At 34.5% G+C, this 17,322-nt stretch overlaps 2 protein-coding genes across 3 annotated transcripts in view; one reads left to right on the forward strand and one right to left on the reverse strand.

Moving 5' to 3' along the window:
• Nucleotides 1-5,937: 5,937 nt before the first annotated feature.
• LOC124359312 lies at nucleotides 5,938-7,482 on the reverse strand. Its single transcript, XM_046811964.1, has 2 exons — nucleotides 6,514-7,482; nucleotides 5,938-6,199 (listed from the first exon to the last, which is right to left on the reverse strand). The coding sequence occupies exons 1-2, from the start codon at nucleotides 7,424-7,426 to the stop codon at nucleotides 6,006-6,008; spliced, it is 1,107 nt and encodes a 368-aa protein (XP_046667920.1). The 5' UTR covers nucleotides 7,427-7,482; the 3' UTR covers nucleotides 5,938-6,005.
• A 9,368-nt stretch (nucleotides 7,483-16,850) lies between these two features.
• Nucleotides 16,851-17,322, forward strand: part of LOC124359313 (protein ECT2) — a 44,254-nt gene continuing 43,782 nt past the window's right edge. For both annotated transcript variants that reach the window (XM_046811965.1, XM_046811966.1), the window contains exon 1: nucleotides 16,851-17,171. In XM_046811965.1, the coding sequence (XP_046667921.1) occupies nucleotides 17,078-17,171 (94 nt within the window). In that variant the 5' untranslated portion in view covers nucleotides 16,851-17,077. The remainder of the gene's footprint in view (nucleotides 17,172-17,322) is intronic.

Consider the following 17,322-nt stretch of genomic DNA (forward strand, 5'->3'; position numbering starts at 1 on the left):
GTTATTAAAGAAATATTTTTACAATAGCCTTGTACTTATAATCAAGGTAGGCTATAAGATGAGGTATAAATCATACAAAATAATATATGCCTATAATATTAAAAGATCATTTTAATTCCTTTCGGCAGAGGTGTTTTTATCTTGCTTGATCATTTATTATATTGTATCTTAGAGTCCGATCCATACATTGATTTTAATAAGTTTATACATTTCATTTACAAAGCAGATGTTGTTATCTCATATCTCTCTCTTTTGAAATAAAAGTTTTCATAAAAGTGGTCAAAGTAAATATTTTATCATTGTTCAAACTTTAACCATTTCAATGAATGATTTGTTCATACATAAGTAAACACATAATAGTAAAATTAGTATTTCTGTCTAGTCGGGAGAAGTAGGTATATTTTATGCTAACTGAAATGTTATTAATTTATTCTTATAGGATTTACATGTACTCAATATATTGGAAATCTTTTGGGATACAAAAACATTGTTTATGATAAAAAGTTCAGTTAATTGTATGAGCATTCCAAATCACGATTTTTCTCTAAATTCATAAAAAGCTGAGTTGTGAATATTTTTAAAGTTTGATTGGCCGCTGTACTGAAACAAAATAGTGTACAAAACTGAACTGGCCAATGAAGATATCAAATATTTGTAACAAGTTTAATGTTGTTTGGGGGTTTTGGGACAGTTATTGTTTCCACAAGCTATATTACGTAGGGTGTTTGAAAAGTATGGGTACGGCTTAATATTTTAAAAACCATAGGAGATAACATCTATAAACTTTGCACAGTGTCGTATGGCTATGTAAACTATTTTCCCTTGCTATTACCATGACATGCCAACCATGGGGGGACGGCCCACAGAGGAAAACATGGAAATCTTAAATTGAAGCATGGGTCGAGTGATACCTCATTTGAAAGAGCTCACTTAGTAGAGTTGAATTCCGCAAACCGCATCTCAAAAGGTTTATCCAATCAGAAATGGCGGGTTGTTTTAGGTACACATTGTGAAGTACATTATGCGCTGCCATTTCTGACTGGATCGTCGTATTCTGATGCAGTAGGCGGCGTTTCACTCTACTAACCAATGTGTTTTCACTGACTTTTTTTAATTAGAAAATTATGTCATAAATTTATAACACAATAAATAAAACACAATAAATACCGATGTTTTTTAGTTTTATTTATTGTGTTATAAATTTATGACATAATTTTCTAATTAAAAAAAGTCAGTGAAAACACATTGGTTAGTAGAGTGAAACGCCGCCTACCGCATCAGAATACGACGATCCAGTCAGAAATGGCAGCGCATAATGTACTTCACAATGTGTACCTAAAACAACCCGCCATTTCTGATTGGATAAACCTTTTGAGATGCGGTTTGCGGAATTCAACTCTACTAAGTGAGCTCTTTCAAATGAGGTATCACTCGACCCATGCTTCAATTTAAGATTTCCATGTTTTCCTCTGTGGGCCGTCCCCCCATGGTTGGCATGTCATGGTAATAGCAAGGGAAAATAGTTTACATAGCCATACGACACTGTGCAAAGTTTATAGATGTTATCTCCTATGGTTTTTAAAATATTAAGCCGTACCCATACTTTTCAAACACCCTGTATAGCAAAGACTCACCTTCGGCTCGCTGGAGGCTATGCCCTCACGCCTTTTTGGGTATTCGTCATGTTTGGAGACAAGTGAAAATTGGTGATAGTTTTAATTCGAAGGTAAGTTTTTTAAGAGATTTAATTAAACATCCGTGTATGTTTACTTTTATGAACTAATATTTTTTTACTTTGGGAGCGTTTTTTGGCTTAAACATTGGAGGCGAGACGAAATATGACTGGCCTAAAAGTACAAATTCAATTTTTAATGAATCTAGACAGACTTGAACCTCTGATTTGCTAGGTATCAAGCTTAGAAGGAAAAACTAAACTGGTCAGTAGTTCAAATCGTTTTACACTACTTGAAAGTAAAAAAAAGCTATTAGCTTTCAGACTTGGAGGTAACATGATCTATGCTACAATTATTGTATACATTTTAGGTTTCCAGCATACCAGTAAGTGGTTTAGACTGTGTATGCCGAGTAAGTCAGTACCACAGGCTATTACGTCAGTAAGGTGTGTTGATTATATGAAGAGTACGTGACCAAGAACAATAATCTGTATCAGTAAAATAAAAATCATCATCTGGGGGGGTTTAATTCATTGACCTAGGAGATAATCTGGGAATACCAGGGAGGTTCTCAAAGTTTCCGGGGGTTAAAAGAAAAGGGACTTCTTTTGTGAAATGAGTTGCGTCCGTCATGGCAACTCACCCATAAATACACCAGAAGAATAGGTGTCTCAAAAGGTTTTTTGTTTTCCAAAGGATTGTTTACCAGGTTGGGATGTTAATTCTTTACCAGAAGAATCAGTCTGCTGGGTTAAAATTGCATCAAAAGTATGAATATTTTTACTGTATGCGAGTTTATTAAGAATTATACTTTCTGAATTCGCACTAATGTACGTAGCCTATCTGCTAATGTCTAATTCACCAGGCGGTTAGGTTCTTAAAGTGATTTAAATGATAAACCAGTGTTTTGTCAACCCATAGATAAGACCCATAAGACCAATAGATGAACCGGTGATAGCTGTCTTTTACACTACTAATCATTGACTCAACGGTCCTTTCTGAGAAAATAACAAATAAGATAAGACCATTTAGTCTACAGATCGTTGAGGCAACGACCCACCAAACGAACAAAAAGGGTCTATTACTCAATTGAGTTAGAGTGACAACGCCACTTTTTGCCTATTTAGTTGAATATTTCAAAAGTTGGGTTGTTTTCTCAACGACCTTAAATTATATTAAATAGTTTTTTGAGAGAACTAGGTAATTTACTCAATCATTCTTTGTGACCAAAAACCCAAAATGCAGCCGCATTTCCTGCTACAGGTCCAAAATGTAGCTATGTATAAACAATGTGAAAAAGGGTTTAAGCTACAACAACCCATTTTCAATCTAATGGATACAATACAGTAAGAGTCGTTGAGACAGCGACCTACTTCTAGTTGTTCCGAGATTCTATTATTCAACTAGGCTCTATATGTCAACTACGAGCAGCCTGACAATTTTATTAGGCGAGATGTTGCCACGCAGTAGTCGTAAGGCACTCGGTGTAGCGTTAATATTGTCTTGCCACTATACATTTACTAAAGTAATAATTTGGTTTGCATTCATTGAAATCAATATTAATACAAACCCCTAATACTTTAAACAAACATTTATCGAATAACAACAATAAAAATGAAATACAAATAACTTTGTAAAATGGGAAATGGTGATGAACTCAATGATAAATAGTAATTCTAAATATTAAGGATACATATAAAAATAGTAATAGTAACTAGGAATAACATACAACTTTAAACGTTATATATATTTTATGTTATACAACAAGTATTATTAACACGTAAACAATATTGTTCAATCATATTCCAATAACTTAAAACTTACAATATAAATTAGTTTGATCCTCTATATAAACTTTATAATTCATGCATAGCAAAAAAAAGATATATATTGGAAAAACGTTTTTGTAATATTTAAATGAATGTATACAAGTTCAAAGTTATTCACAGCAAAGCTTTTTCTTTTATTGTTGTTAACTCCTCTTGTAATCTCAATATGTTATTAACTATCCCTATACTGTATCCCTTAATTTATAAATAAAAAATATATTAATTGCGGATTGAATAGAGTTGATACTTAAAGTTTAATCAATGCTCTTAATAACTACACTGAATTTTGATATATCATACATTTCTCATACATATTTACGCTGATAAATAGTGTTTGAGGTGGATTAGAAGTAATGGAGGGTTTAAAGTTTCAGAGGACCAACTTTCAGGATTTACTATATTATGATCTAATCTTTTATAGTAGTGTAAGGAGAATCTTAACAGTAACCACAAGTTAAGTGGCTACCAGAATTGTTTCATTATAGACAATTTTGTATATGAGGAGAATTACATTTGGACTTTGCTGACAAAACCAGTTGTCAAGAAATCTCTTAAGCATAAACACTGAAATATGTATCTGGTGTATTTCCTATTTGTAATACTCCTTTTTAAGTGTATCAGAATTTAACCTGAATCTTATAATCATGTTTTGCATGTGTATAAGCATTTCTGGTTCGAATTAATTATATTTCCAACGCCACATCCGAGTCTGTCTTGTTTGCCCATATCAAGAAGAGAAATATATAGGTCTCGAACTACTTACGACTCTTAAAATCTACTTTCGATATAAGGTATATCTGGTGTCATACTTGAGTTTGCCTTGCCCCGATGGAGAAAACATACGTACATACGTAGGACTGAGAAACCTACTGTAGTCTAAAGGAAAATCCTACCTACCTTAGGACTTTCCTGTATAAGGGGGAAATTCTTATTAAGTTCATGCAACTTTAAAAAATATTCGTTTATAAAGTTTTGCTTTATAAAGTCTTGTTGTTTTTAGGGCTTCAGTCAGGGAAAGAATAAATCGTACAGGGATAATAGTGTTCATTTCTCTGTTTTTTAAGCCACTGTTAAAAAATTACGTTTATTTAATTGTTGAATTAATGCATTTAAATGCAGTGTTACCTCATTTATATATTATGATATAATGTTTATAACGTATATTATACGTTATTATAATAATAAATCATGTCAATTTAAAATTGATTTAATTGGTTTATTGCACTGATATGTATATCACGAGTCTTAAATACGAACTCATGCACTACGTTTTTAATATCGGCTTTTCAAAAAAAAACAATCAGCCGACAAACTTTTTCATGTCACGATTAAAAACTTAAATACAATTTTTGGCTTTAGCATTATATTATTAGTATCCATGACTTAATTATCATCTTTATTCATGCAAAGTTACAAAATACACGCCAACTTTATTTAAAGAAGGCTAGATCACAAGTTATTTGAAACAGAGGCATTGACATTTTGCACCAATCTGATCTAATTTTGTAGTTGTTGCCTGCAACACAATGGCAGACATGGTTTCAACTGATGTGTCGTCAGTTATAGGCGTAATCCATCTATTGGTCTCATATAGTTTTTGGGTCAACCAAAATAACATTTCTTCTGTCCTTATCTATTACAGCTGTAGTATGGTCAAGTCCCACTGAACCTGTTTACTGATATTGTAGACCTGACATTTGGACTAATGGGAATAGAAAAATGACCAATTTTATTCATTTAGAATGTTTTGTAGACTTAAATCTCAACTTCTCAGAAAAATTAAATTTTAGGTACAGCTAATTGTAATTTTTATCAGCACAATAAATTTACAGGGGATTTAATTCACAAAGAAGATGATCTGGACATACAAATGAGGTTTCACGATAGGGGTAATGTTATCGAAGCTTAGAAGAACAGATAGTTCTTTTATGCAGGAAGTTGTGCCTGTTATAAGAATATGTAGATAGTAATCCTTTATGAACAGAATAAGTTGATCAGGAGTTTTTAACCCAGGAGATAATCTGGGCAATCGGTGAGGTTTCCCGAGAGTGGGTTAATGTTATTAGGGGTTAAACGGATAGAGGATTCTATTCTGGAGGGAGTTATGTCTGTTATGAGAATAGGTAGAGAAGGGATTTGACTCAGAATAGCTTATTCTTGTCAGGGGCGGTTCCAGGGCTGATTTTCAGGGGGGGGGGGCTATCTTGTTTTTATGTAGCTCATTGGTCATTGAAAAGTCCTCTTTTATGCTGTATTGCTGTAACCACAATTTTAATTCACAGAGAAATTTTTGCTACGTCAAAGTCCTTGTAAATCAAGAAAAACTTGAAAAATGTTTAATTCTAACATTTTAAAATTGTAATTTTAAGCAATTTAAAGTCAAAGAGGTTTAATATTCTAACGTAAATTGGATGGTTACAGAGAAACTGCTACTGTTTACTGAAAACAAGTTTATTGTGTACAAGATGGCTTTTAAAACAAATACTGGTTCAAAATACAAAACTTATAACACAAACTCAAGCCTTCTTGCACCTTTCTTTGCAAATCGTTCTATTATTTTATCTGTGTCCACTTGAAGATGCCTGTGAACGTGAAGCATGCAAAGGCCCGTGAGACGTGTTTCTCCCATTCTTGATCTCAGCCAAGTCTTTACTCTTCTTAAAGTGGAGAAAGTCCTTTCTGCCGAAGCCACACTGACTGGAAATAAAATCACTCATGGAACTGAAATAGTTATTATAAAATATAGACTACATATTAATTTTAATGAATTTACTTATTTTGTGTTCATGAATGAAAAAATTACTATTACTTGCTTGTGTGTTACATTTATATTTGTTTAAGTTAAACTTGGAAAACAATTTTATTCTTAGGTTAGTTCTTATAGTATACTCTTCAGGTAATACAGTACCCATTCTGTGTGCTTTTCCATTTAAACCCACATATCTAAAGTATGTAAAGTCACCCAGCCAGCCCATACCTATATGACTAATTTTATTTATTAATTTACGTACCTGGAAGTGTGGCCAAGATTTTGAGAACATCATGGATAATTGGAAATATATTTGGGTCACAGGAGTCTAACACTTTCAATATATCTTCAGGGAGTTTTACATTTTGCTCTTTCTCCTTCTTCATCTTCCAGTGATTTTTCCACAGGTCCACTTCACCTTCAAACTGAATTTCATTACTTAGGGTATCTCCATCACCGATAATAGGTGCAAACTGTTCGAAACCTTTTTTTAAATTGACAATGAGATCATTTTTTTCTCTGGCATCCTCAACTATATTGGTGGGAATTATTCCTCGTAGGCCAAAACATTCCAGTGAGCTATAACTTAACCTGGATGTTAAGTCAGCACAAACATTATCAAGAAGAGGTATATAAATAGATCGTCTGTAGTACTCTTCTACGTCTCCTGGGTGATTTGATCTCTTAGTTTGACTGCCCGTACGTCTTGGTAACTTCAATTCAACATCCAGCTCCTCTGCTAGCGCTTTGGTTTCAAAAAATATTTGTTTGAATATATCATTACATTTAATCCTTCTTTCTTTTAATGTTGCCATGGTGTTGGTGACTGCGGTAGATGCCCGGTTAGTGTCAAGTGATGGTGTTTGTAGAAGTCGACTGAGCGGCAATGAGACTTTTAGAACGTCAATCAATGACATCATTGATATTAAAAACTCAGCCGTGCATAAAGAGTTGAGCAAAGTCGCTGCAACTGACGAAGTTGTGCGATCTTGCCATGACGAGATAGATGTGAGTGCTTCAACTATCTGACGAATCCCAGATCTGAACTGAATTACTCCTTCATGTCGCTCTACCCATCTAGTTTCACACAAACTACTTAACTGACGCCCTAGTGTTAATTTTAAAACTTGATTTCTCTTGGCCGACACATTGAAAAACGACACTACTGATTTCATTATCCCTACTGTATTTCGGATACAAGCAATATTTACAGAAGTTGAAAGAGAGTTGTTCAAGGGCTTGATTTAAACACGGACATCTACATGCATGTTTTGCAACCTTTTGTATTTCAGATACTGCACCCGCTGCTTCAGACGACATTACACTACAACTGTCTGCCAATTCCTACACAGTTGTTCAGATCTAAGGATAAATCATGAAGTAATTTAACAACAATCTTTCCTAGAGCCTCTCCACTTAAACGTTGCTCACTATGCACATCTTGATCTGGACTGATGGATTTTATGTTTTCATAAGCATCAATAAATTTAACAAAATCTCCTCGAATTTTATTGCTGTGTACATATCTTAAGTTCGACATGTGAAATATCTGTCGTCTCGTCAAAAATCACCGAATAATACTTTGCGTTTCGGACTTGATTTAATATTGTTTCCGTTATCTCTTCACCGCAGCATGTGATCAATTGGTTTTGAGTGGTATTACCAATATATGTTGCTCTTGAAGACGCTGCGGCTAAGTGCCGTTTTAGTGTCTCGTCTCCTGAAGAGATTTTGAATCTTAACAGTTCTCTAAAATTCCCCTCGTTACTCGGACCAGCCTCTTCATCCAGTCGTCCATCATCTCGATGACCTCTTAAAGGTATATTTTGTCTGCCTAAGAATACGATTGATTCTATTATTGGGCGTAACCTCTCTCTATTTTCTTGTACCTGCTGTAGTCGTTGAGAGTTTACTTGGTTGTCAATGGATTTGTCCGGATTGTGATAACTTTGAAGGAAGTCTAGACCAGCCTGCACGCATATTTTATGATAAGCCGTGTTTTCATGTGTTTGTATGAAGCCGTCTTTACCCAATAGCTTGGCATATGAAGTCAAGGGTTGGGTTACAAGGTTCTGAGCTAACATCCCTTTATTGTGCCCACACTTTTTATCGGAAAACAAAACGCAGAACTTACAAAATAACCCCTTTTTAACGTCGGAAAAAACTAGCCAATTTCTTTGTTCCAGGTGTTGATGACCTAAGTAACGTTTTACTTCCTTGCCATTTTTAGTGTGAATTGAATGTGGGAATTCATATGATTTGGGCGGTGTCCAATGTCGTTCTAACAATTGACACTTTGTAAATTCATCTGCCTTTTTATTCACAAAAAGCCCTATGTCATTGGCACAACTACCATCTCTACCTAATTCTAGGGATGTATTTTGGTTTTCATTGTGCTCTTCAGTGTTCACAATAGTGGTGTTGTTAGATGCAGCAACGGTAAGAGAAATTGATAAAGTATTTATGCATGAGTCAGGATCAGGTTGTGATGAAGATGTATTAGTCTTTTTTACACGTGGTTCATTGTCGTCTGTTATTTTCTCAACTTTTTGAAAATATGAACTAATAATTGATTTTGGATTCGGTCGTTTTCGATTATTTTGAGATGCCTGAAACAATTAGGAAGTTATTAATTATCATTTAAAAAATTAAGGTTGAGTATTTATTTTAAAGCCAAGCGCCTGTCTCGTGATTTTGTTATTTGTCTATAGTTCCTTTCCTAACCTAGACAAGACCGTATTATGCTTCCAAATAGTTACCGGTACGTATTCACTAATTAGTTATTATATTTTACCTTTAAACATAGAAAAGTCTTAATAAAATTGTACTTATACTTGAGATGAGAGATGGTCCCGACTCCCGACGGGATTCGAACTGGGCCACTTCATGATAGGTATTCCAAAAAGCTACTGTTTATTTTAGCAACGCCACGGAATACATATATTGAAACATTGTGCAAAAATAAATTCCACGATAATGAATTGTCAAAAATATAGGTCTGAAGATGCTCATTCCACAAAATTGAATAATATATCCATATTAATTTACATAGGTCAGCAACTTTAAATATGTAAAGGGCCAAAAGAATATAGCTTTAGAAAAAAGTCGAATGTAGATGAAAATTTTTTTTCATTTTGGCGTTATTTGTTGAATGCTGTTTTTGTCAAATACAAGAACAAATTCTGAATATTTTTCTTGATATGTACGAGTATTGGGATTCAATTTTGTTAGAACTTATAGATTATAGAAAATATTACACTAAGCTTTCCTAGTATTTCGGGGGGGGGGGCCATGGCCTCCATGGCCCCTTCCCTGAAACCGCCCCTGATTCTTGTAAAGGGTTGTTGATCAATATCCCCTTTATAACACCCAAATTTAGCGGATGAATACACACATCATAATAATATATTGAATAATTGTAGTCTTTTATCTCATGTCATATATTTCACTTCATCCTTGGTAAGAGAGTGTATTGAGAACATTATACGTCAGACTCTCCACCTTCTTCCTCGCCGTCCATGTTTCTGACTAAGTGAAAAGGCTTTTAAATCGTTGGTATGGATCTTTATTGGTGGAGCTACTTCCAATATGTATACGCCATATCCTATTTTCTGATTCACGCAAAAAGGTCCGATCCACTTTTGGCTTAAGGCTGGGTGATTTCCATGCACCTTATTGCTGAGGGCGTGATTACGTCGTAAGACCAGTTACCTGATTTAAAGCTATGTTTCTCAGCAATATCATAAGTTTTGCATGTTCAACTCTTGATAATGCTTGTTCTTGTCTCCATTGAAATTCTTCCTTGTTTGTTCTCTGCCAATCCACTATGATAACGTCTTCATCCAGGTTTTATGCGTCGATTCTCCAATCAACTGCTTGGCGGAGTTGATGCCCAAGGGACAACTCGACAGAAGAGTAACCAGTTATGCGATTTACTCGTTGGTAGAGAGTGAAGAGTGACCGAGGAATTTGTTGGTCCCAGGTTTTATGTTCTTTGTCTATTAGATAAATTCGCAACAATTTCTTAAGTTCTTGATTCCTTTGCTCTGTTGGATTTGCCTTAATATGGTAGATAGGGGTTGCCCAGTGTTCTATCTTCCATTCTCCGAGCGTTTTCTGCCATAACCTGAAAGTGAATTGGGTACTACTATCACTGTTAACAGGTAACGAGAATACCCGTGACGACCTACGATCTCTGTTTAGAAAATTAACAGAATACGAGCTGTCATTACTTCTGGGATATTGAAAGCTTCTACCAAACGGTTAAACAAATCTGTTATCACCAGTATACATGTTTTTCCTCGTGAACTCCTTGGACATGGTCCTATAAGATCAAGAGCGACTACTTCCCAAAGTTGATAACATTGTATCGCTTGCATGGATTTGTTAGCTTTCTGGTTACTGGGTTTCGTGTAGTTACAAAAAGGTTACCTTATAGCAGGTCTATGTCCTTGGCTTAGTACAGCTTTCATAACTATACCACTATGATCTGAAGCCATCGTTGGGACTACCATTGTAGAAATACGTTCAGTGTTAATGTTTGCGACAAAATTGCTAGTAAATGAGCCACCCTCGGCACTACTACTTTTAGGTAAGTTCCATATTAGTATAGAATATAGTCTAAAATGCTATTATAATTAATAAATGTAGTGGAGTCATAGTGTTTAGAAAGAAGGTCAGCGTTAAAACCGCCAGTCACTACAATATGACAAGCAAGAAACTCAGTATAATGACTTGGTTTAAAACCTCAAATAACCTAGCAATGAAAAGGTCCACAGTAATTTTACTTTTATCCGGTATTCTGTACATGTTTATGACTACTGTATTAAGGTATGCAATGATACTGCACACACTTAAAACTTCCTATCAACTGCCATGCCATTAACTACATGCCAAGTCTTACCTTTTACGCAGTCCTTAAAAAATTTAGCAGAGCTACCATTGTTAGTTGACAACCTGCTGAAACTAGTATTAATATAGTAGCCACATATGTTTATCAAGGTCAATTCATCCAGAAGTAAACAGTGTTCAACCACAAAAAACATATTGGGGTTGATATCACCATTCACATCAATATGGTCGATAAAGACACTGTACATTCCAGTTTAAGAAAGATAGGCCGGAAGAAACACTGTCGCAGTCCTATTTAGCTCTGTTGCAGGTTAGATAGTGCAACAAATGGACTTAACCTGACGTTTCGGGCAAAAAGATTTCTTTTATTGTAGTTTCGCCTCTTTGGAACTCATGTACAACAAAGATACCTTCTTCCCAGGAATCAGGATCCAACAATTTATCTTTGAACCCGAAACTAACACCAAGTTTGAAAGATTTTTACGAAGAAAATCGGGGAACAAATTCCTCACACCAGACACAGTTACCTGACCAGAACTACAGTTTACCTGACTAGACACAGCTGGTTGCAGAGAAATAAAGATTCAATTTAATTTATTCACACTACCAAACTTGGTCGCACCATCAATAATAGGTTTTGCCCAATAAAGATAAAGGCCCAACTTTGTGTTTCTTGACAGTGGTACTTTTACTAGCGCCAGCGTCTTCTTGTATTAAAAGTTATAATTTCAACAGCTGTGTTTGCTTTTTTTATTTCTGTAGTAAGTTACAGTTTTAAAACTACTATTGTTTACTTTTAGGTTAGTTCTTTACTTTTTAAGTCAGTTCTACAGTAGTTGCTACTTGGAACCACTATGGAAATATTACTAAGACATCTAACAGTCAAGGACGCCACTATCGGACTTAAATACCATCTCAAACCATTGGCGTGTGTTTAGGGAATGGTTTAAAAAATACAGTCTCCAACGCAGCATCCTATGAGTGGATATATGTGAATCCAAGCCTGATTTCACAAATTCTCACAATACGGTATGGAATTCTATATATAATTAATTGCAATAAGGCCAAGTAAGTGTGGTGACAAAAGTAAGGTTTTATATTCTAGGGTAGGCCGAATAAGAAATGTTTATAGATAATGAGTGATCGAGCTGACCTAAGTTCTATTATATACCTCATAACAAATTCCTAGAATCTCACTCTTGCTGTAATGGATGACATGAATATAAAGGCTTAGAGAGGGTTCCATTTATTTAATTAAGTAAGAGTTCACAAGAGTTACAGTCCCACGGTTAAAAGTCATAAACTAACACTTGGAGACATTAAGTTAAATTGGGTCGGCTTTAAGACTTTTTGTAGAGCCAAATGTGTTTCAGCCGAAGATATTTTCCAGAATAATTTGATGTCGTCAACAAACAATAGATTTTATTACTCAAATTGCCCTCTCAACGTCGTTAATAATGAAAATGTACTAAAGAGGACTCAAGTGAAAGCCACGAGGCGCTTTAGATAAGACTGAATGGTCATGACATGACTCCATTGTACTTAACAATCTAAATTCTTTCAATAAGATAACTTTCCAACCGCCTCAATAAGAGGTCTGTAAATTTATGCTAGGATCTTGACCAATATTCAGAAGAAAACTGTTGAAGGCGTTCGCGCGATCACAGTTATCAAAGCAGAATTCCAGAAACAAGATTTAATATACATTTGAAGAAAGTTTATCTAAGTTAAACAGACCTTCGTGAAAGAATTGCTCATCCACAATGTATTTCCTTATATAAATGCGCAAGTGCTCTTTAAAATTGTTCTCAAACGTTTTGGCAAAATAGAATAGGTTAAAAACTATAGATATATAGTTTTTAACACCAGGTTCATTACCTTGTTTAAAGACTGGCATAACGAAACCTCATTTAAAAAAAAAATCAAACTTAATGTTACTTCAGAATAATGTCAAAGGGCTTTTGCTAACAGTAAACAGCTAGATACATTATATTTTGACCTTTTAAGGCCTTTGACACTGTTGACCATGCCTTGTTACTCAAAAAGATCTCTGCGCTTGGCTTTGATAACACTTCAATTCGTTGGGTGTCGAGTTACCTCTCCGAGCGCAGGCTTGTTGTGAAGTTTGCTGGCTCACCATCCTCTGAGTTCTTCTTACTTTCTGGTGTTCCCCAGGGCTCTATCATTGGACCTTATCTTTTCGCACTCTTCATAAACGATCTTCCTCTGAATATCAACAGTGACTGCCAAATGTTTGCGGATATCAAGTTATTCTCACAAATTACTCATGTTGCGGACTGTGAATCACTTCAAAATAGTCTTCATAGAGTATATGAATGGTGCTTAACAAACAAAATGTCACTAAATGCCAAGAAATGTCAAGCCATATCATTTTACCGTTGCACTCCGCCTATAATATACAATTATTTGTTACAAGGAGTAACCATCGCCAGAGTGAGTGATGTGAGAGATCTTGAAATTATTCTGACACAGAATTTTAGCCCTGAGGCTCACGTTCATAACATCTGCTCAAGGGCTAACAGAATGCTTGGCTTTATCTCCCGTTTTTCTAAACATATAACAAATATGGTTGCCCAGATGACTATATCCTGTGCTCTGATACGCCAGATTCTGGAATATGGATCGACTCTTTGGAACCCACACCAAAAATACCTTTGTGGCGATCTTGAACGAATCCAGCGTAGTTTCATTCGATTGGTGGGTGTCAAAAATGGATACCAGTATCAACAAGTACCAATTGATGATCTGTACTCCAAACTTGAACTTGAGACTCGCAGGACTGTAGCTGACTTAGTAGATCTCCACAAGTTGGTAAATGGTAAAATGGTTTGCCTAGACGTCCTCCAATTCCTCAATTTCAAGACACCATCCATCACTCTTTCCAATGACCGCTTCATCAGGCAACATTATCGGACAAACTATGCAGCAAACAGCACGGTGACACGCCTACAGAATGCCGGCAACAACCTGCCTTCGACTGTTGACCTGTTCCACGAGCTCCTCCCGTGTGTGTTCAATGGGGCGATCATGCCAGGCGGAGAGAAAGAGTGGGGATGGAGGGGCCCCTCCTGCCAACTAGAGATAGCCCGCGTATTAGAATAGTGGAATGAGCAGTCCGCGCGTTCTCGCTCTGTACTCCTCTGAATTTAATTTAGTTCAGTACCTGGCAAACCTATTAAAATGTATCACTGTATTTTCAAACCCCTTTCCGTAGTTGAGTACAGCATACATATATTTAAATTACATTTTCAAAGCTGGATGTTGCAGGATGCAGCACAATTAAATTGCAGGCAATCAATGTGACAAGCCTCTTAAAATGTACCACTGTGTTTTTAGCTTCTACTCTGAATTAAACACATTTCAGTAATTTGGTACAACAACATATATATATATATATATATATATATATATATATATATATATATATATATATATATATATATATATATATATAAGGACGTAAGGAAGTCTAATGTAACAAAGTAACTTCGTTACATTCAGTGGCGTAGCTATAAAACATTCGAGGGTGGATTAAACATCCAGGAGGATTAAAAAGAGCCCTACTTAGCATAGTAGTTAAAGAATTATCTTCAGGGTCTCCAAACACAAAATCAACAATTAAGTTGAGTTTTTTAATTGCATCTTTTGTATTAAAATGTAAACCAATAAAATTGTTTCGTAACATTATATTTGGTTCATTGCATTTTCCAACTGCCTTAATCAAATAAATATAATTTGTAGGTTACATTACTATTAGTTAGAAATTATTCGATAATTGCCATGTACTATAGATCAGATCAGCATTATAATCGCGTACGCCAGACGACACATGACACTTATCAGGCTTGGTTTTATTAAAGCTTAGTTTAAATGGGAAGATTTATCGTATTTGAATTTATTTGTTAATTTCATTTGCTTGAGTGTTGTTTTCTTTTGTTTTTCTAAGAAAGTTGGAGCCTCTACACAGGCAGTTCCTTGCCTTTTGAGGTCCTATTTTGTTTTCTTGAATTTTGTTTATTGATGTACCCTAGCTGTATTAAAATAAAAAAAGACATGTTCATATTTCTTTAACAAAAAGTAACATTGTTTTATTTTTATTCTCATGTCAATTGTGTCTACAACTAAGGAGCAATGTTTGTGTTTGTGCTTAAGGTATAAATGATGTTTATATAATTTTACTATTGTACATATTTTCAAGAAAATAAATAATTTTTCTATTCTATTCTAGATTATGACATTTTATTCGTTGTGCACCATCTCACATTTTGTAAAGTATCTTTGCAGTTATAAAGAAAGTTCAATATTAATATAATTAATTCGATATAATTTCTATGTTTTGCAGATATGTTCGGATATAAAACGACTCATTAATTCGGATATAAAACGACTCATTAATTCGTAAGATAATAGAAATCAGAACCGTTCCGAACTATCAGCCGCATGTACAGGGTTTGTCAGGAATGTTCGGGGATTATCGGTACTGCTCGGCTCTGCCCCCACTCTTTCTCACCACCTGGCATGATCGCCCCATTGAACACACACGGGAGGAGCTCGTGACCTGTTCCACGATAGTGTGAGAACGTTGAAGTGGAAAGTGAAACGTGCAGCGCTACCAACTTAAATGCTTCCACTCTATTTCTCACGTATTGTACCACCACCAGTTTTGTTATCTTACTGCAAATTTGCTATCTATATATAATATTTATATTCTTTGTTATTTTATGCCGTAGTATATCATGTTATTATTGTTATAGGTTGCTGTTTTGAAACATTAATGCGTATATTCTTGTTATATTATGCTATAGTTTATTATGTTATTTCTATTGTTATAGTTTATTTATTGTTACTGTTTTCCTGTTTATATTGTTACTGTCTTAAAAAAAAACACACACACACATATGTATTATGCCTTGCCATAGTTTATTATGTTATTACTGCCATAGTCTATTTTGCACATCAGTTAGCTACTTTGTTCATATTTTTATTTCTTTTGATTTAACTTATTGCATAACTTTCTCTTTCATGCCATTAGTTTTGGTACATAATTTATTGTAGGCCTATTGAATGTTAGGATGATTTCATGTTGCTTGAATTACTAATATTTTTTATTTTTTACTGCACTGATAGTATCATTTTTCACCCAACCCCATTTATTTATTTATTTATTTATTTATTAACGGACAAACCATTTTACAATAAATTACACAATAGCTGATACAAGCGATAAGGCAATAAAAATACAAAAAAGAATAAGTGTATAAATCGAGAGAATGCGATACAATAACATTATGAAGCTTATAAACAACAAGATGTAAACAAAAATATAAACTATTGAAACATAAACAATGAAACTGCAAGATGTGTTCTGCAAATACTATGCTTTGTTTGTAGCAATACATACATTTTACTCACAGCAATGCTTTAAACATCATGGTACGATAATGTGAAATTACGTTGAATTAACGTTCAGTTACATCTTGGATGAATGAAATTTTTCAGACAAGAATATAAACTCCATTTGTAATTTTTTACGAGATGATACGCCTAATTACGTTATAACGTAAAGAGTGATAGTAATAATGTTATAAAATATATGCTATAGAGAAACAGTAGTTAAACATCTTCTTTGTAAGACATAAACCGCCAAGCTGTTTTTAAAATTTGGTCACGTGATTTTTGGCTAAGAAACCGACCAATGAAAATGTCACATCACATTTTGAAGCTCTAGAATCTAGATGTACGACGGTTCTATTCCATCCATCCCTTTGGCATTGAAATTCTTGTTGATTGTATTCGGGTTACTTTGTGATAGTTTCTTTATTTATTTTAGTGTGGTTACGTTAATAACTTCCATGGCCATTAGTGTTATAGAGTGTTTGGGTGACTGAAAGTGTTTAATAGTGTAATCTTCTCTAAAATAGTGCACTTTATGAAGTTGCTACAATATTTTCAAAATGGAGGAGACAAATGATAGTAATGGTAAAAATACAATTAAACAAATGAAATCTGTTGAAATAAGTGACCTTGACGAGGAAAATCCGAAAGCTGGTAAGTAGAATATTACAGAATAGTATTATTTAATTAAAGAATTGATAACTATTATTCATTCTTACCATTTTATTGATCAAGGTTAGGTCCCTAGGCTATTGGAAGTGAGTGCAGTGTGCCTCTTAATATTCGGCCTAGATTGATTGGACAT

The sequence above is a fragment of the Homalodisca vitripennis genome, chromosome 4 (genome assembly GCF_021130785.1).
Source record: "Homalodisca vitripennis isolate AUS2020 chromosome 4, UT_GWSS_2.1, whole genome shotgun sequence".
NCBI classification, from domain to species: domain Eukaryota; kingdom Metazoa; phylum Arthropoda; class Insecta; order Hemiptera; family Cicadellidae; genus Homalodisca; species Homalodisca vitripennis.